We start from the raw sequence: 14,492 nt of genomic DNA on the forward strand, positions 1-14,492 counted from the left end.
CCATCACGGGCGAGGAAGCCTGGAGGTGAGAACTGGCGTGGCCCTGGCAGACATGTCCCCACGACCACACCGAGCCCCAACGCTCCCCCACAGCGCTGCCAGCACCACAACCCCACACCCGAGACCCCTTCCACGGCCTTGGGGAGGCCTCGGCCCTGCGATCACCACATGCAGCAGCCCCGCAGCCCCCTCGTCATGCGGGGCTCCCGTGGGGCCGACACTGCAGGCCCTGGGGCACCATGGCGGGCACAGCGCGGGCCGTCGGGGGTCACGAGGCGAGCGTGGCGGCGCGGGCTGCTGCCTCAGCGCATGGCTGCCAGCACAAAGCTCGCCCGCGTCTGACTGCCCCTTTTGTCTCCCGGCTGGGCAGGCGCGGCCGCACAAAACAAAGCGCCCCGTCAGCGCTGCCTGCGGCGTGGCCTGGCGCCCGGCCCGGGGGACCCTGCGGGGACGCGCGGCGGGGTGGCACCCGACCAGACAGGCCTGGTGGGGCTCAGCGGGGTCCCGGGGAGCCCTGCTGCGGGCAGGGCGCTGCCCCGATGGGGGAAGATGGGGTTTGCGGGGGTCCTTCCCCTCGCTGGCTGCTGCGGGGTGGGTGTCCCCGCGGGGATCGCTGTGACACAGGGCCGTGGGGCTGCGCCCCCGAGGCCTGGCGCGACAGCTGGCAGTACCACCGCATCCCAAATTTGGGTCAGCGAAGGGGAAGAGCAGGACCACCTGTCCTCTGCAAGGTGGTGGGATGCTCCTGGGAAACCGAGCCAGCACGCTCCCTGTGCACATGCTGGGCATCCCGGCTGAGGGAGCAGGTCAGCTCGGAGCTCGCCCTCCAGCCCCTCGGACATGCCCTGGTCACGGCTGCGGCCACCCCAGAGTGTGGAGGCTTTGCCAGGAGCCTGGAGCCACTAGAGGGAGAGCTCAGCCCGAGCAGGATGGGACAGCACGGGCGCATGTGGGTGTACAGCGGGTGTGTGGCACTGCACACCCCTCTGCGCCCCACACGGGCACCTGCCTCGCCTTGCTACAGCAAAACTGTGTCTGGCTGAAAACCACCCCAGAGCAAAACCTGGAGCTGGCAGCCACCCCAAGCCAGGGGCAAGGTGGGGGGAAGCAGCCTGCACAGCCCACTCTGGTCATGGCCAGGGATGGGTCACTCTCAGCAGATAACAGGACCCCAGTATGCCCAGGCTGCTGTGGACCCCCAACCCCTCACCCTGCTGGTGGGGCAGGTGTCCCCCCCCAAGGGAACACAGCAGCAAGTGCCTGGGGAGCCAGTGATGCTGGCAGGTCCACAGGTTGTCCAGAACAACTGGTTTTTCTAGATCCAAGAGACTATAAAAATGCAGTGACCTATTTAGGGAACCCCGCGGTGCTGCAAAACAGATGCTTCCCCTCCCAGCCCAGCTCCGGGCCCTTGTCCTGGCCAGCCATGTGCGCCTGCCAGGGGCACATAAAATGCCACTGGCACCAGAGCTCTCTCCTGCTTCTGCATAGAAAACCCTGGGCAACACAGAGAGTTTCCTTGGATGTGGGATTTGCTGGTGCCTGGGGAACCCTCTGCCAGGAGAGCTGCTCAGGGCAACCCAACCTGTTTCTGGCAAAGCCAGATGGGATCACATGGACAGGAACAGCTGGTCAGTTTGCTGGAAAACACAGGGTGATTAGCTCTGGGGATGCAGCACGAGAGTGGCCCCAGTGGGTGGCTGAGGGTGGCAGAGCTGTGTGGCACAGGGGACCCTGTGCTGTCCCACAGCTCGGCAGTTCCAACCGGCATCAGCCCATCACCACCTGCCCAGTGTGATAAGGAAGAGGAGCTGCCTCAGGCTGTAACTGGCTGTTCAGCCGCCTGAGCAGGGCAGAGCTACAGCCACACAGTGTGTCCCTCGCCACTGCAGCTGGAAAACCCTCCTGAAAGCTCAGACAGGCTCTGCTGCCCTTCCAGATCACTCGACCCCATCCCCGCTCTCCGGATGGCTGCGGCTCCCTGCACTTGGTGCCACGTGCCTGGGACAAAGGACAGTGTGACAAAAGCAGGCGGTTGTGCTCACTGCCGCCGTCCTCGTCCTCCGCCCTGCACTGGCTGCATCTTCTCCACCACTGCATCCCTCGGGCCAGGGCCCAGCACAGGGCTCCTTGCTCAGCTGCCAGCTTGCTCTGCCATGCCCCAAAGGGCCTGCTCTGCTGCTGCTGTGGGGCTGCGTCCTGGGCACAGGCTGTGGGCTGGAAATCACAGCCAGCTTTACCACTGCAAAGGAGTGGGGCTTGTGACACCCAGACACGTGTGTCCCAAGAGAGGCTCACAGCCTGATGGCAGGAGAGCCAGGACCACACGACTCAGCCAGCGATGATGGTAGGATGGCAGCAGGGGTTTGGAGAGAGTCCCCTTGGGTAGGGGACTGTTCCTGTCATCTCTCTGAGCTTCCCAATTAGAAATTGAGCACTGCCTGAAAAGTGCTTTTGGAAAGAGCTTGTGAATGCCTCCCTCAGGTTTCCCTGTTCCCAAAGCCACTCTGCAGCTTCACTGGGCCCAGTTGCTCCCACACCCTATAGGAAGGGAGGTTGTCCCAGCACTGATATGGCAGGGCTTATCCTGAAACCATCTGTCCCAGGATTCTCACTGTATGTGACATCCCAAAGCTGGACACCAGTGGAAGGGGTGTAACAAAGACTGTGCCGCTCTCGCTGCTGGGTGTGCTGGGAGATGCCCATTGTTAACCCTGGGCTGTCTCCTGGGCAGAGCAGCCACTGTCCTCACAGTCAGCCCCTGACTGCCAGGCTGCCAGCCCTCGCTGGGGACAGGTGCTGCGGGAGAAGCTGCAGAATGGCTCCACAGGCAGCTCTGCCATGGCCAGCTTTCTATTCCCTGCACTGGGGCCAGCAGGCACCCGTCACCCTGCTCCAGCCTGCAGCCTGGAGCCTTCCCTGCCTGGATCCCGTGCTGTTCCTGACGGGATTCTTCCGAAAAGGAGAACCCCAGGAGTGCGCGTGTGCATTGTGCGATGCACGGGCTGCGTGTGTGCACCACTGCGAGCTCACAACGTGCGAGTGTGTGTGAGGATCGGGGGGTGTGTGCGTGCGGGGAGTGCCGACGGACGGCGTGTCACCGTGTCACACCGGGGGTGTGCACACACCGTGGCTGCGTCTGCGGGGGGTGCGGGGTCACCCCGGTCCGTGGGTGTGCGGGGGCGGCTGCGCCCATACCGGCTGAGCGCCGGGCTGCGGGCGCCGGTCCGTGCGGTGATTACAGCCGGGTTGCGGGTTCAGCGAGGTTCTCCGGTGGGCAGGACCGCCTCTCCGCTCCGTTCCGCTCCGTGCCGACCGGAGCCGCGCCCGGCGCGGCGGGCGGCGCGCGCAGAGCCGGCAGTGCCCGCCCCGGTGCGGGGCCGCCCCGGGCCGAGCCGAGCCGAGCTCAGCCGTGCCCGTGCCTGTGCCCCCGCGGCGTTGCACAACCGCTGTGGGTGGGTGCGGACCCCTAGGTGCCGCCCCCCGGTTGCGGGGCGCGGGTGCGCGCATGGCCCGCTCTTGTCTCGCAGCGCCTGTGCAGCCCCCGGTGTCACTCGTGTGCGTGTTTGCATGAGTGTGTCACCTTGTGCGGGGTGTGTTTCTGCTCGCGGTGTCCCCCCTGCAGGATGCCCCATGGCAGGTGCTCCGTGTGTTGGGTACCCCAGCGCCCGCTGCAGGGCTCCCGGGGCCAGCCCTGCTTCCAGGGAGAACCCGCTGGCCTGGGCCTTTCCCACACCACCAGGGAATTGCATCCAAAGCCATTAGCCCGGCTTGCCGCTAACCACATCGCTGCTGGGGCCGGTGCCACTGGCACCTGAGCCACCTTTTCAGAGTGACAGGGGTGGGTGGCACTCAGCGAGCTGCTGTGCTGGGGGTGGTGGGGGCTCGCAGGGCTGTGACCAGCCCCGTGCCTGTTAATTTTCCCAGAGAGGAATATATGGAGCATCGGGCGAGGGCTGGGACGCGCGTCCCTAAATCGTGTGGTTTCCAGCCGGCCTGTGAGATGCAAATTGTCTGGTCAGCGAGTGCCAGAGCTAAACTTAGGGCAATTACAGGAGAGTGTGGGCACATGGCAGTGTGTTCCTACACCCCAAGGCTGGCCCTGGCACTCTGACACTGGGGGACCCCTGGCCACTGCCCCATCCCAGCTCCCATTGGGATCTGGGTGTTCCCACAGCACCTGCATCAGCTCTGGACTTTGCCCACTGACGAGCTGTGGCTCGGCCCTTCACCTTTGCCGTGGGCTGGGCCATGCAGAGCACCAGGCTGTGAATTTGGGGCCAGATAAGGGTGATAAGGGTGATGAGGGAGGTGGGCAGCCTGTGCTGAGGGGACTGCAACCCACCTGACCCCTCCAGCTGGTCATGGAACCATGTCCCACCTGGCATTCCTGCCAAGATCCTGCCCCACTGCCTCTGGGTCTACCCTGTAAAGACCTCTTGAGCTGTGCCATTCCTCAGCTTTGAGGTGAGGCACGTGCTTGAACCCCATGCACCCTCCTGGCCTGGGGTGACCCCTCGTAACCAGTCTGGGTCCCCTTTGCTGTTGGACATGGGGTTCCTGCAGCAGGAGGGCCTGAAATCCTGCTCTGGGGAGAGCCTGGTGGCACATCCTGGCTGTGACTCAGGTAGATCCGGGATTGTTTTCCTCTTGACACATTCCAGCATTGTCCACAAGGGAAGGCATTGCAGAAGGATTTGGAAACCCCCTAAATTTCCTTGTTCTGTGGAAAACTTGTGTTCCAGCAAGCAGCCATCACGCAGGTCAGCTCCCATTTGCCCTGCATAGGAGCTGGCCTGGCTGCTCAGAATCGCTGCCAGCAGCTCCCGTTCCCTGGCACGGCATCATCACTTCCTGGCTGGGCACAGCCAGGGCATGAGCTACCCCAACATGGTGTGCCCAAGGAGGGGACAGCCACCAGCTCCTGTGCCAAAGTGGTGTGGGAGCACAGCCCTAGTGCCAGCATCAGGGAGCAGAGCAGGGAGGGCAGGCGACCGTGAAACTTGCCGTGCAGGTCCCTGCGCGGGAGCGTGTCGGACGAGATTGCGTCTCGAGGAGGGAAGGAGTGGCTGGGAGTTTCAGTGAACGCCTTCCTCCCTGCCTGGAACTCCCCGGCGCCCTGGCAGGGACACAGGGACTCATGGCTGTGGTGGGGGAACATGGGGGAAGGTACATCCAGCTCCTGCTTGGGTGGCACAGGGAGGATTTTGGCTTGGGGAGCGTTGAGATTCGTCTCCCTTTCTGCCATCCGGCCCTTCCAAGGTGACGTCCTCATCTTTGCCAGCCCAGTGTCACAGCAGCATCCTCGCGTGCGATCCCAGAGCGCAGCCGGCGCCGGCGGGTGCCTCTCCCTTCCCTGTCAGGGCTCGTGCACGCCGCTGCCCCAAACACGCCTGGCCAAGGGGAGTCCCGGAGCAAGCCCGGGCTGAGCCAGGGAAGGCACGCTGGGTCTGAATCAGAAGCGAGGAGACGCTCGGCAGCCACCTCCTGCTCACGGCATCGGGCTGCACCCATCCGTGGCAGGAGGCTTCTTGGGGAAAAGGGAGCAAACCACAATGGCACAACACACGGGCTGGGGACATCAGTGCGGGGCGGATGCTGCGGTCCTTTCCCCAGCCCACAAAAGCCCTGTCTCCCTGCCCCACTGCTGCCTATTGTGGCCCTGAGTGGGGCACACGTGGCTGCGGCAGTGGCCGCCAGCGCTGCCTGATTAGCGATGCGGCTGGGAACGCTGTTCCCCCTTTTTGTTGAGCGTACAAAGGCTGGGAGGCAGCCTGTGTGCCGGGAGAGAAACCACCGAGGACAAAGAGCGTGCTGGCTGCCTGTCTCCTGGCGCTGTGGCTCTCACCAGCACCTGCCTGGCGAGTGGCTCTGCTCCCAGGGGACCCCCAGGAAGGATCCCAGCAGCTCCCTCCCTGCCATGGGGTGAGCAGTGGGTGCTCCCAGGGGTGCAGCCTTTTTGTACAATTTCAGGGATGCCCAGGCAGCTGTGGTAGCGGTGGCACGTTGGGGACAGGAACAGGTGCAGGTTGTCTCCCTGCTATTGTCTGTGCTGAGGCCCTGGCACAGGGGAGCAGCCCCCAGGATGGCATGGCCGTGGTGCCCTTTGTGGCAGCACCTGCTGTGGGTCATGAGAAGGAGCTGTGCTGTGCCCTGGTTCGGGTCAGTGATCACCCCACAGCCAGCAGTTCTGGGAGAGGAGAAAGGAGGTGGGTTGTTTTCATGTGTTTTAGGGCCCTGCCCTGCCCAGGTCCTGCTGTGGGTTTGGGTAAAGCCCCAGTTGCTGCAGGGAGGGCAGAGCAGCCAGAGCCCCAAGGCTGGGTTAGGGTTAGGTGTGGGCACAAATGTGGCAGCTCTTCTGGCTGTGGCCAGGAGCCTTGCAGCTGCAAGCCTGACCTTGTCCCTCAGGCTGCTTCCTCTCACTGCCTCAGAGGTATCACACACCCAGAGCCAACACTGTGCCATGGCTTGCAGGGCTCTGTCCTCACCTGCCCTGTGGCCAGGCCTCTCCTGGGCACGTGTGCTCCTGTCCCAGCCCCAAGGGGCAGCGAGGTTCAGGGAGTTCCCTGCCATCCCTGTATGCCTTTGTCAAGGGGAAAACGGGTTTCCCTTGTCCCACTGGGTGTGTTCAAGGGCAGTGCAGACCATGTGTCCTTGCAGGGAGATGGTCCAGGCAGTGATGGTGATGCAGTACTGATGCTGTGCTGGAGCCAAGGTGCAGCTTGGCACAGCGCAGCACATCCATGCACCCGTGGGCAGCGCTGCCCATCCCTGTGGCTGCCCAAACCTCATCCCCACACCCGTCGGAGAGCTCTAAAGCAGATGCTTCAAACGTGGGGAGCTTTCCTGTTGTCCTTTGTGCTGAGGTTAAGTTCCTGTGCAGTTTCCTGCCCTGTTATATATAGCTGTCAGCCCGTCCTGCGGGCGCTGCCAGCCGCCTGCTCCACTTTGGAGTTGTTTATCCGCAGCCCAAGCGCTCGATGGAGGCTGGGGGGGGCTACCAGTTACCCCAGGGGCACAGGAGTGGCACAGCACCCCACACAGGGTGAGACTGTGGGTGCCGCCAGGCACTGGGTGTCCCCAGGCACTGGGTGCACATGGGCTTTTCCAGGAGGGAGCTGGGTTTTCTGCCCAGCCATGGTTTTCCCACTGGCACTGGGTGCTCCCCCCGCTCTGTGGGATGCCCAAATGAAAGAGCCACTGTTCCTGGAGGTCGCCGGCAGCGTCACGAGCCAGTGCGTCGCCCTGGCTAAAATTAGACACTTATCAGTGTTGGGAGGGATGTGATTTTACAGGTTCCTGTTTATTAGAGCAACCTTCGCTCCAGGCCGTGTTTCCGGCTCCTCCCTGGTGGGGACCCTGCCCACGGCAGCCCCTGTGGTTTGCGGTGGCCAGAGCCAGGATGAGCAGCAGAAAGGCCTCTGTTTCCTCAACAAGGGGCTTTTGAACAGCAGGCAGGACGTTGGTGGCTGGATGGGATGGGGGTTTTGCCCTGGGGAGTGTCCCTGCCAGCAGTAACTGCTACAAAAGCTACCAGGATATTTTCTTCCCTGCCCACCCATGCTGCTCCAAAACGGCTCCAGAGCTGCTGAGGGTCTTGCATGCAGTCAGCCCTAGTGCCAGGCACTGCCAGACTTCTGGGCTTCTTTTGGGGCAGCCCTGGGGGTACAGAGCCATCCTTGTTGCATCCCTGAGGCTTGATGCCCAGCCAGGACAAGGACACATCGACTGGGACAGTCTCAGCCCTGTGATGTTGCAGTCCCCAGGGAGGGTGGGAACACTGGAACATGGCTCAGGGGCTGGGGGTGGCAGCTGGCATGACCAGTGGGGTGGATGGAGGGGTGGTGGGTGGGTGTTGGCCGTGCTGGTCTCTGATGGCACCTTTCCTGTCTGTCCTTCTGCACAGGCGGCTGTGCCGTGACCGGCGCCCCAGCCCAGTGCCCTGCTGTGGGGGCAAGAGTGCCCCGAGCCCCCTCCACCATGTTCAACCTGATGAAGAAGGACAAAGAGAAGGATGGGGCCCGGAAGGAGAAGAAGAAGGAGAAAAAGGAGCGAATGTCAGCAGCTGAACTCAAGAGCCTAGAGGAGATGAGCATGCGCCGGGGCTTCTTCAACCTCAACCGTGCCTCCAAGAGGGACTCCAAGACCCGCCTGGAGATCTCCAACCCCATCCCCATTAAAGTGGCCAGTGGCTCCGAGCTGCACCTCACAGATATTGACTCTGACAGCAACCGGGGCAGCGTCATCTTGGACTCGGGCCACCTGAGCACGGCCAGCTCCAGCGACGATCTCAAGGCGGACGATACCAACTTCAAGGGCTCGGTGCTGCAGCGGGCAGCCAAGTTTGGCTCCTTGGCCAAGCAGAACTCCCAGGTGATTGTCAAACGCTTCTCCTTCTCCCAGAAAAGCCGGGATGAGAGCACCTCAGAGACCTCCACGCCCTCTGAGCACTCGGCAGCCCCCTCTCCCCAGGTGGAGGTGCGCATGCTGGAGACCCCGCTGGACAAGCAGGGGGTTCCCTCTGTTCAGCCCTGCACCCCTCCCGCCGCCTCCCTGCGTGCCAGGGTGCCGGAGCTCGTCGGCAAGAGGTTCCCTGCCGAGCTGCGGCTGCCTGCCCTGGTGCCCCCCCAGCCCCCCACCCCACGGCAGCTGGAGCTGCAGAGGCGCAACACCGGCGATTTCGGCTTCTCCCTGCGCCGCACCACCATGCTGGACCGGGGCCCCGACGGGCAGGTGTACCGGCGCGTGGTGCACTTCGCCGAGCCCGGAGCTGGCACCAAAGACTTGGCCTTGGGCTTGGTGCCGGGCGACCGGCTGGTGGAGATCAACGGGCGGAACGTGGAGAACAAATCCCGGGATGAGATCGTGGAGATGATCCGGCAGTCAGGGGAGACGGTGCAGCTGAAGGTGCAGCCCATCCTGGAGCTGAGCGAGCTGAGCCGCTGCTGGCTGCGGGGCGGCCAGGGGACACGCCGTGCTGCCTGGGATGTGAGTAACGCCATCCTTGCCATGGGCACTGCCAGGCCTGGGTTCTGCCAGCGCGAACCCAGGGTTCTGTCCTCTCCTCGCGGGGGTGTTTGGGTTGGCAGGGGCCGTGGGAAACAGTGGGTGCTGGGGCTGCTCCAGCCAGGAGTGATGCACAGGGAGGAGTGGGAGGCTGTGCCTGGGATGCAGGGGTGATGCATCAGGTCTTGCAAATCATCACGGGTGGGTTGTGCTGCCCACAGTGCTCAGGGTGCTGTTGGATTGGGTTTTCCTCCTGCTAGAGGAGAGCCCAGCTCTGCGTTGCCTGGGGGAAGTCTGTCCCCATCTCTTTGCTGACAGAGCACAGTCCAGCTGAGAAGGGAGCTTTGCTCCTCACTGCCAGGAAATTCCAAAGGCTACTTTGCAGAAGGACACTGCTTGCTCCACTGCCCACGCTGGCGTCCCCCGCAGGGATCCTCCCGGGGACTGGGGCAGGCACACAGTGTGCCAGGGGCCGGGAGCTGCTGCCGTCGTGCACAGCCCTGCGTACGCGGCTGCTGCTGCTGCTGTATAAATAGAAACTTAATGGCTGGGTGACCCACATCCCTCACGCCTGCTGCCCGGCACTGCTGACCCTGCCGCAGGCTAACCAGCATCCTGGCCAGCTGGCACCCCAGCAGAGCCCCCCAAACGCCAGCATCCTGCAGGGCTGGACCCCCTCTGTGGTGGCAGGGGGTGCAGCAGAGTGGTGTTGTTTAGCGTATAACTGGACTTGTTTAGTGTATTTTTAAGCCTTCCTTGGAGGGAGGAGGGTGCCTGTGCCTGCAGAGCAGGTTGCCTGCACTGGTGAGAGCCACAGCGTGCATGGCGAGGCCCTGTGCCTGCGGGTTGGTGGCCAGGATGGAGTGAGGGTGACCACGGAGCTCCATGTGCTCCTCGAGCAGATGCCGGCACTGCGGGGTGGAGTCTGCGCCAAGCCAGAGCGGTGCCTTTCCCGCAGCTCCTCCCCGGAGCCCTGCAGGCGTCACCGGGCACTGCTGCCTGGATAAAGCCTGATGGGATAGCTCTGTGTGGACACCTGAATAACCTCTGGAGGGATAGACTTGGGTGGGCACCTGCATAACCCCTGGTGGGATAACCCTGTGTGGGCACCTGGATAATCCCTGGAGGGATAGCTCTATGTGGGCACCTGGATAACCACTGGTGGGATAGACCTGTGTGTTCACCTGGATAACCCCTGGAGGGATAGCCCTGTGTGGACACCTGGATAACCACTGGTGGGATAGCCCTGTGTGTTCACCTGCATAACTCCTGGTGGGATAACACTGTGTGGGCACCTGGATAACCCCTGGAGGGATAGCCCTGTGTGGACACCTGCATAACTCCTGGTGGGATAGCCCTGAGTGGACACCTGCATAACTCCTGGTGGGATAGCCCTGAGTGGACACGGGGCACGGCCGTGACCGTGTCCAGCGCCTTGGCACAGAGACAGGTGCGTGTTGGCTGTCAGCACACAGCAGGCCAGTAATGTGCTTGTGCCTTGCAGGAGCTGGGAAGGGGGAGAGGAGACGCTGGTGCCCTTGGGGCTGCATGGGAGCGGCTGCAACGTGCAGCCTTGTGCTGGAACATGGTGTGGTTTGACAGCATCAGCTGGTGGGAGCTGGTCAGAGGGCTGGCAGTGACTGTACCGTGGGGTGGCCACCACAGCACCAGCACAGGATGCCTCCTCCTCCTGCATGGTGCACCAGAGTGACATGCTGTGGCTTTGCTGGTGACAGGGAGCCCAGACTGGGGTGCTGGGTGCAGCTGGGGGTCCCTCACACAAGGTGCTGGCACACAGGGAGGCCTGGCTCTCCCCCAGGCCCCACTAAGCTCCCTGGAATGTTTCTGGTCCTAATTTAAATAAAAATGATCCTTTTTGAAACAGGAAATTATAGACATATTTTGGGCTGTTGCTCTGGAAGCCCCTCCCTGGCTGGAGAGGGATGGTGCTGGTCTCTCTGTGCACCATGGGGGGTTTAACCCCCTCACTGGGTCTGTGCTGTGTCACCCTTGTCCCCACGGACCTGGCTGGGCAGTGGCAGCCCCCGCTGCCTCTTGGGGGGCTGTCAGTGCTGTGGGGTGACAGGGGACAGCTGGTGGCACTGGGGCTGGGGTGAAGCCCCCTCCGTGTCCCAGCCTTGCTCCCAGTGTGGGGCAGCTGGGCTGGCTCGGCTCCACACTCGTGTTTATTTATTTACCGGCGAAATTCCTCAGGCAGGGCCCAGGCGTGCGCCGGCCCAGCAGAAATATTCCAGAAACGCCTCTGACCGCTCCAGTGCTTGAGCAGGGCCGCAGGCACCCGGTGGCTGTGCTGGCTGACCCTGTGTGCCACTGTCCACGGGCACACAGGTCCCTGCAGGTCGCTGTCCCCAGGGTGCAAGGCACTGTGCCATGGCATGGCTGGGTTCCCCGTGTCCCACCAGGGTGGGAGTGTGGGACTCTCGTCGTGTCGGGGGCACTTTTGACATTTTTCTGTGCTTGGCAAGTTCTTGGTTTGGCTCTTTTTCTGCTCTCAGTGAGGGGTTGGTGCTGCTGCAGTGTCCCAGTGTGGGGGGGTCTTGGGAGGGGGCTTGTATCCCGTGGGCTCAGCTGTGGGCCAGTGTGTGTCTGCTGAATTTCCTGGCTTAGGAATGAGAGAAGTATGCTGGCCAGGCAGAAATGCTGCTGTCACCAAACAGCTGGGCATCCCAGTGGAGGTGGCTGCATGCCTGTGCTACCTGGGGACACCTGTGTCACTGCAGACACTCTCTGCTGTGTTATGCCAGCCCTGCCAAGGGTGTTTGATGTGGCCTGTCCCTTTGCAGTGGGATGTGCCAGGCTGGGACCCTGGGACCTCCTGCTTCCTCTGGGAATGATTTTTTTGCTCAGGGCACATCTGCCTCACTTAGGTTGGGCAGTGACCTGCTCAGCTGCCAGCTGGGGTCCCAGTGTGCCATGCCTGTGTCACCGCTGCTCCTCCATGCCACCAGCATGCCTGGCTCCCTGCCACCAACTCCTCTCAGCAGCCCCAGCACAGGGAGGCCCCTGACCCTCAGCCCCTTGTCCGCCGCCCCACTCCCGCTGTTCCCAGGGACACCTTGAACTTCCAGAGGCAGCTTTGCCATGAAAACATCTTTACTATGTGCTGCTGGGGTGCTATCTGTCCCCAAGAACGTTTTGGGGGGATCTGGTGTTCGTGAGAAAGCCAGAGGAGGAGCGAGGAGCGTCAGGGTTGCACCGCCTGGCACGACAGCGGGCGCCCAGGGGTGTGGATTGTGCAACCCCATCCTCTGAGGCACAGAGCCCTCCCTGGCCCCCCCAGCTCCACAGCTGCCCTTGCCTCGGGGGTGTCTCTCCCACTGGCTCCGGGCGGACGGTGCACGGAGGCCGGGCAGTTCCCCCCGCGGCGGAGCCCACATCACTTCCTCTGGCAGCGGTGACGGTGACGGTGGTGGTGGCCAGGCCCCACTGCCCGCGTGTCCCCCCCCAGCTCTCCCTCCGGCTGCTGCTGCGCCGGCGGGGCCCTCGCATTCCTGGGCTATTTTTAGGGTGGCCCTATCAGCCCAGCTGTCCCCGCTGCCGGCTGCCTCCCCACTAGTGCCTCTCCTGTGCGGTGCCGCGCTCGCCCCGGCGGAAACCCTTCTCCTGGCTCCCTCTGGTAAGGTGGGGACCCCAGCACGGCCAGCACGGCTTGGGGGAGCACGAGGGGGGTATGTGGGAGATGGTCCCGCTGCTGGGATCGGGGATTGTGAGGCTGAACCCACCCCTGGGGTGCTTTGGGGTTGTTTGTTGTTGGGACCTCATGGCCGGTGCTCTCTGGAGACCTTTGTGGCAGTGCCAGGCTGCTTGGAGGTGGGAGTGCTGTGGGCAGAGGGTTTGGGGGTTCTAACCCACAGGTGGGTTCATCTCCAGACCCCCATGCTCAGCCTGTGCTCCAGGCACTGGCATTTCACACCATGGTGACAGTCTGGGGGGGACAGGGATGTGCTCCCAGACTGCTGGGTTGCTTTGGTGGCCAGGTGCTCTCCTGTGTCACACCTGGCCCTCAGAGGGGGCTTCTCCCCAGTGGCCCCAGGCACAGCCTGGGGTTGGAGAGTGGGTGCCATCCAGGCCAGCAGGTCCCACTAGAGCTGCCTGGCTGCTGTCATGGGGTCAGGCTCAGAATAAACCCAGGCTGTCAGGGCAAGCAGGGAGCTGGGGCAGAAAATATCCCTTCCCTCACCCTGGCATTTGCTTACCGCAGCGGGCTGGCCTGCTCAGGGGAATGGGGCCACGGTCCTGCAGCCTGACTAAAGGGGTTTTTTTAACACAGTGAGTTTTGCAGGGTCTCAGACTGGTTACCTGTCTGGCCCTAGAGCCCCTCCTGTGGGCACTGTTTGTATGCTGAGCAGGTCCAGGTGGGCTTAGACCCCCATTCCTGAGGATCCCAGGTGGGGGAGGGCACGTGCCTGTACTCTGTGCTGTGGTTTGGCATTCTGTGTGCTGCCCCAGTCAGTCTCACTTCTCCCTCTCTCCCCAGCCAGGGCTGCAGCTCCATGAGACATCACCATGGCGTTCTCATCCCGGTTTGCGTTCTGGGAGCAGAAGGGAAGTCTCTGTTGCATGTCTGCCTGCGCCCCACGTTTGGGTCACGCTGCTGACCAGCTCCCCCAGTTTGCCCAGTGCTGGCACCATGTTTGGAGCAGCACTCCCAGCCTCACTGTGCTGCTGTGACAAGGGCTGTGCTGGGCAACTGGGAGCTTGGCCAGGGCTGGTGTCACCAACACAGCCATGCATGTGATCACTAACACCATCACTAACGGCTTTGTGAGTGCCTGGAGCAGCCCCTAACACAGTGTGAGCCACCCCAGTGCCACCTGCCAGCCAGGAGCTGCTGTGTGGGGGCGAGTCGGGGTGTGTTGCCCACAGGATGCACCACTGCAGTGTCACAGCCGAGTCCTGGCACTCAGAGGCACAGCTCAGGGCAGGGTTTGGCTGCCCACCCCCCCAGAGGCCCCTGGTTTCCCCGGGTCAGCAGGGATCTGGCATGTCCCACGTGTGGCTGCTGCAGAGATTAGCTGGTGACACTTAAAACGTGCTGTGACACCGGCTGGGGGGTGACGTGTAGAATGACAGAGTCCTGCAGGAGGGGTGGTGGGGCTCTGAACCACCTCCCTCACTGGCTGCACGTGATGAGAGGGCCCAGACCAGGTGGGCAGAGCATGTACCTCTCCCACCTTTGGGGTTTGCTATAACTAGGGTACATCTCTGTGCTTCAGCCTCATTTCTTTGGCTGATGGGAAGCCTGGGAGGACACACGTCCTTGTCCCTGCAGTGGGCTGCAAATTTGGGCTGGCATGGAGTGATGGTCCCAGGAGGTTTTCTGGCAGCAAGGCCACACAGTGGGCTGAAACATGCTCCTCTTGTTTGTCTGACCCTCAGGTCAAGGACGAGGACAAATCTTTAGCTGTGAAAAGACCCGTGAAGGAGGATGGGGCTGTAAGTGTCACAGGGCACGGGCAGGGTGG

The 14,492-nt window shown here is 62.8% G+C and overlaps 2 protein-coding genes across 12 annotated transcripts in view; both read left to right on the forward strand.

Annotated features, from left to right (window-relative positions):
• Positions 1-7,925, forward strand: part of NUFIP2 (nuclear FMR1 interacting protein 2) — a 36,251-nt gene extending 28,326 nt beyond the window's left edge. The window contains exon 5 of the mRNA XM_041482644.1: positions 7,907-7,925. The gene's annotated coding sequence lies outside the window, so the exon portion shown is untranslated. The remainder of the gene's footprint in view (positions 1-7,906) is intronic.
• A 37-nt stretch (positions 7,926-7,962) lies between these two features.
• The window catches only part of MYO18A (myosin XVIIIA), a 32,421-nt gene continuing 25,891 nt past the window's right edge, over positions 7,963-14,492 (forward strand). For 7 of the 11 annotated variants that reach the window (XM_041482627.1, XM_041482629.1, XM_041482628.1 and 4 more), the window contains exons 1-3: positions 12,417-12,643; positions 13,505-13,572; positions 14,407-14,463. In XM_041482627.1, the coding sequence (XP_041338561.1) occupies positions 13,534-13,572; positions 14,407-14,463 (96 nt within the window). In that variant the 5' untranslated portion in view covers positions 12,417-12,643; positions 13,505-13,533. Of the gene's footprint in view, positions 8,989-12,415; positions 12,644-13,504; positions 13,573-14,406; positions 14,464-14,492 lie in introns of those variants that run through there. The other 4 variants (XM_041482635.1, XM_041482626.1, XM_041482631.1 and 1 more) reach the window with 3 other exon arrangements.

This window comes from Pyrgilauda ruficollis, unplaced genomic scaffold, assembly GCF_017590135.1.
Source record: "Pyrgilauda ruficollis isolate IOZ18807 unplaced genomic scaffold, ASM1759013v1 scaffold59, whole genome shotgun sequence".
NCBI lineage: Eukaryota > Metazoa > Chordata > Aves > Passeriformes > Passeridae > Pyrgilauda > Pyrgilauda ruficollis.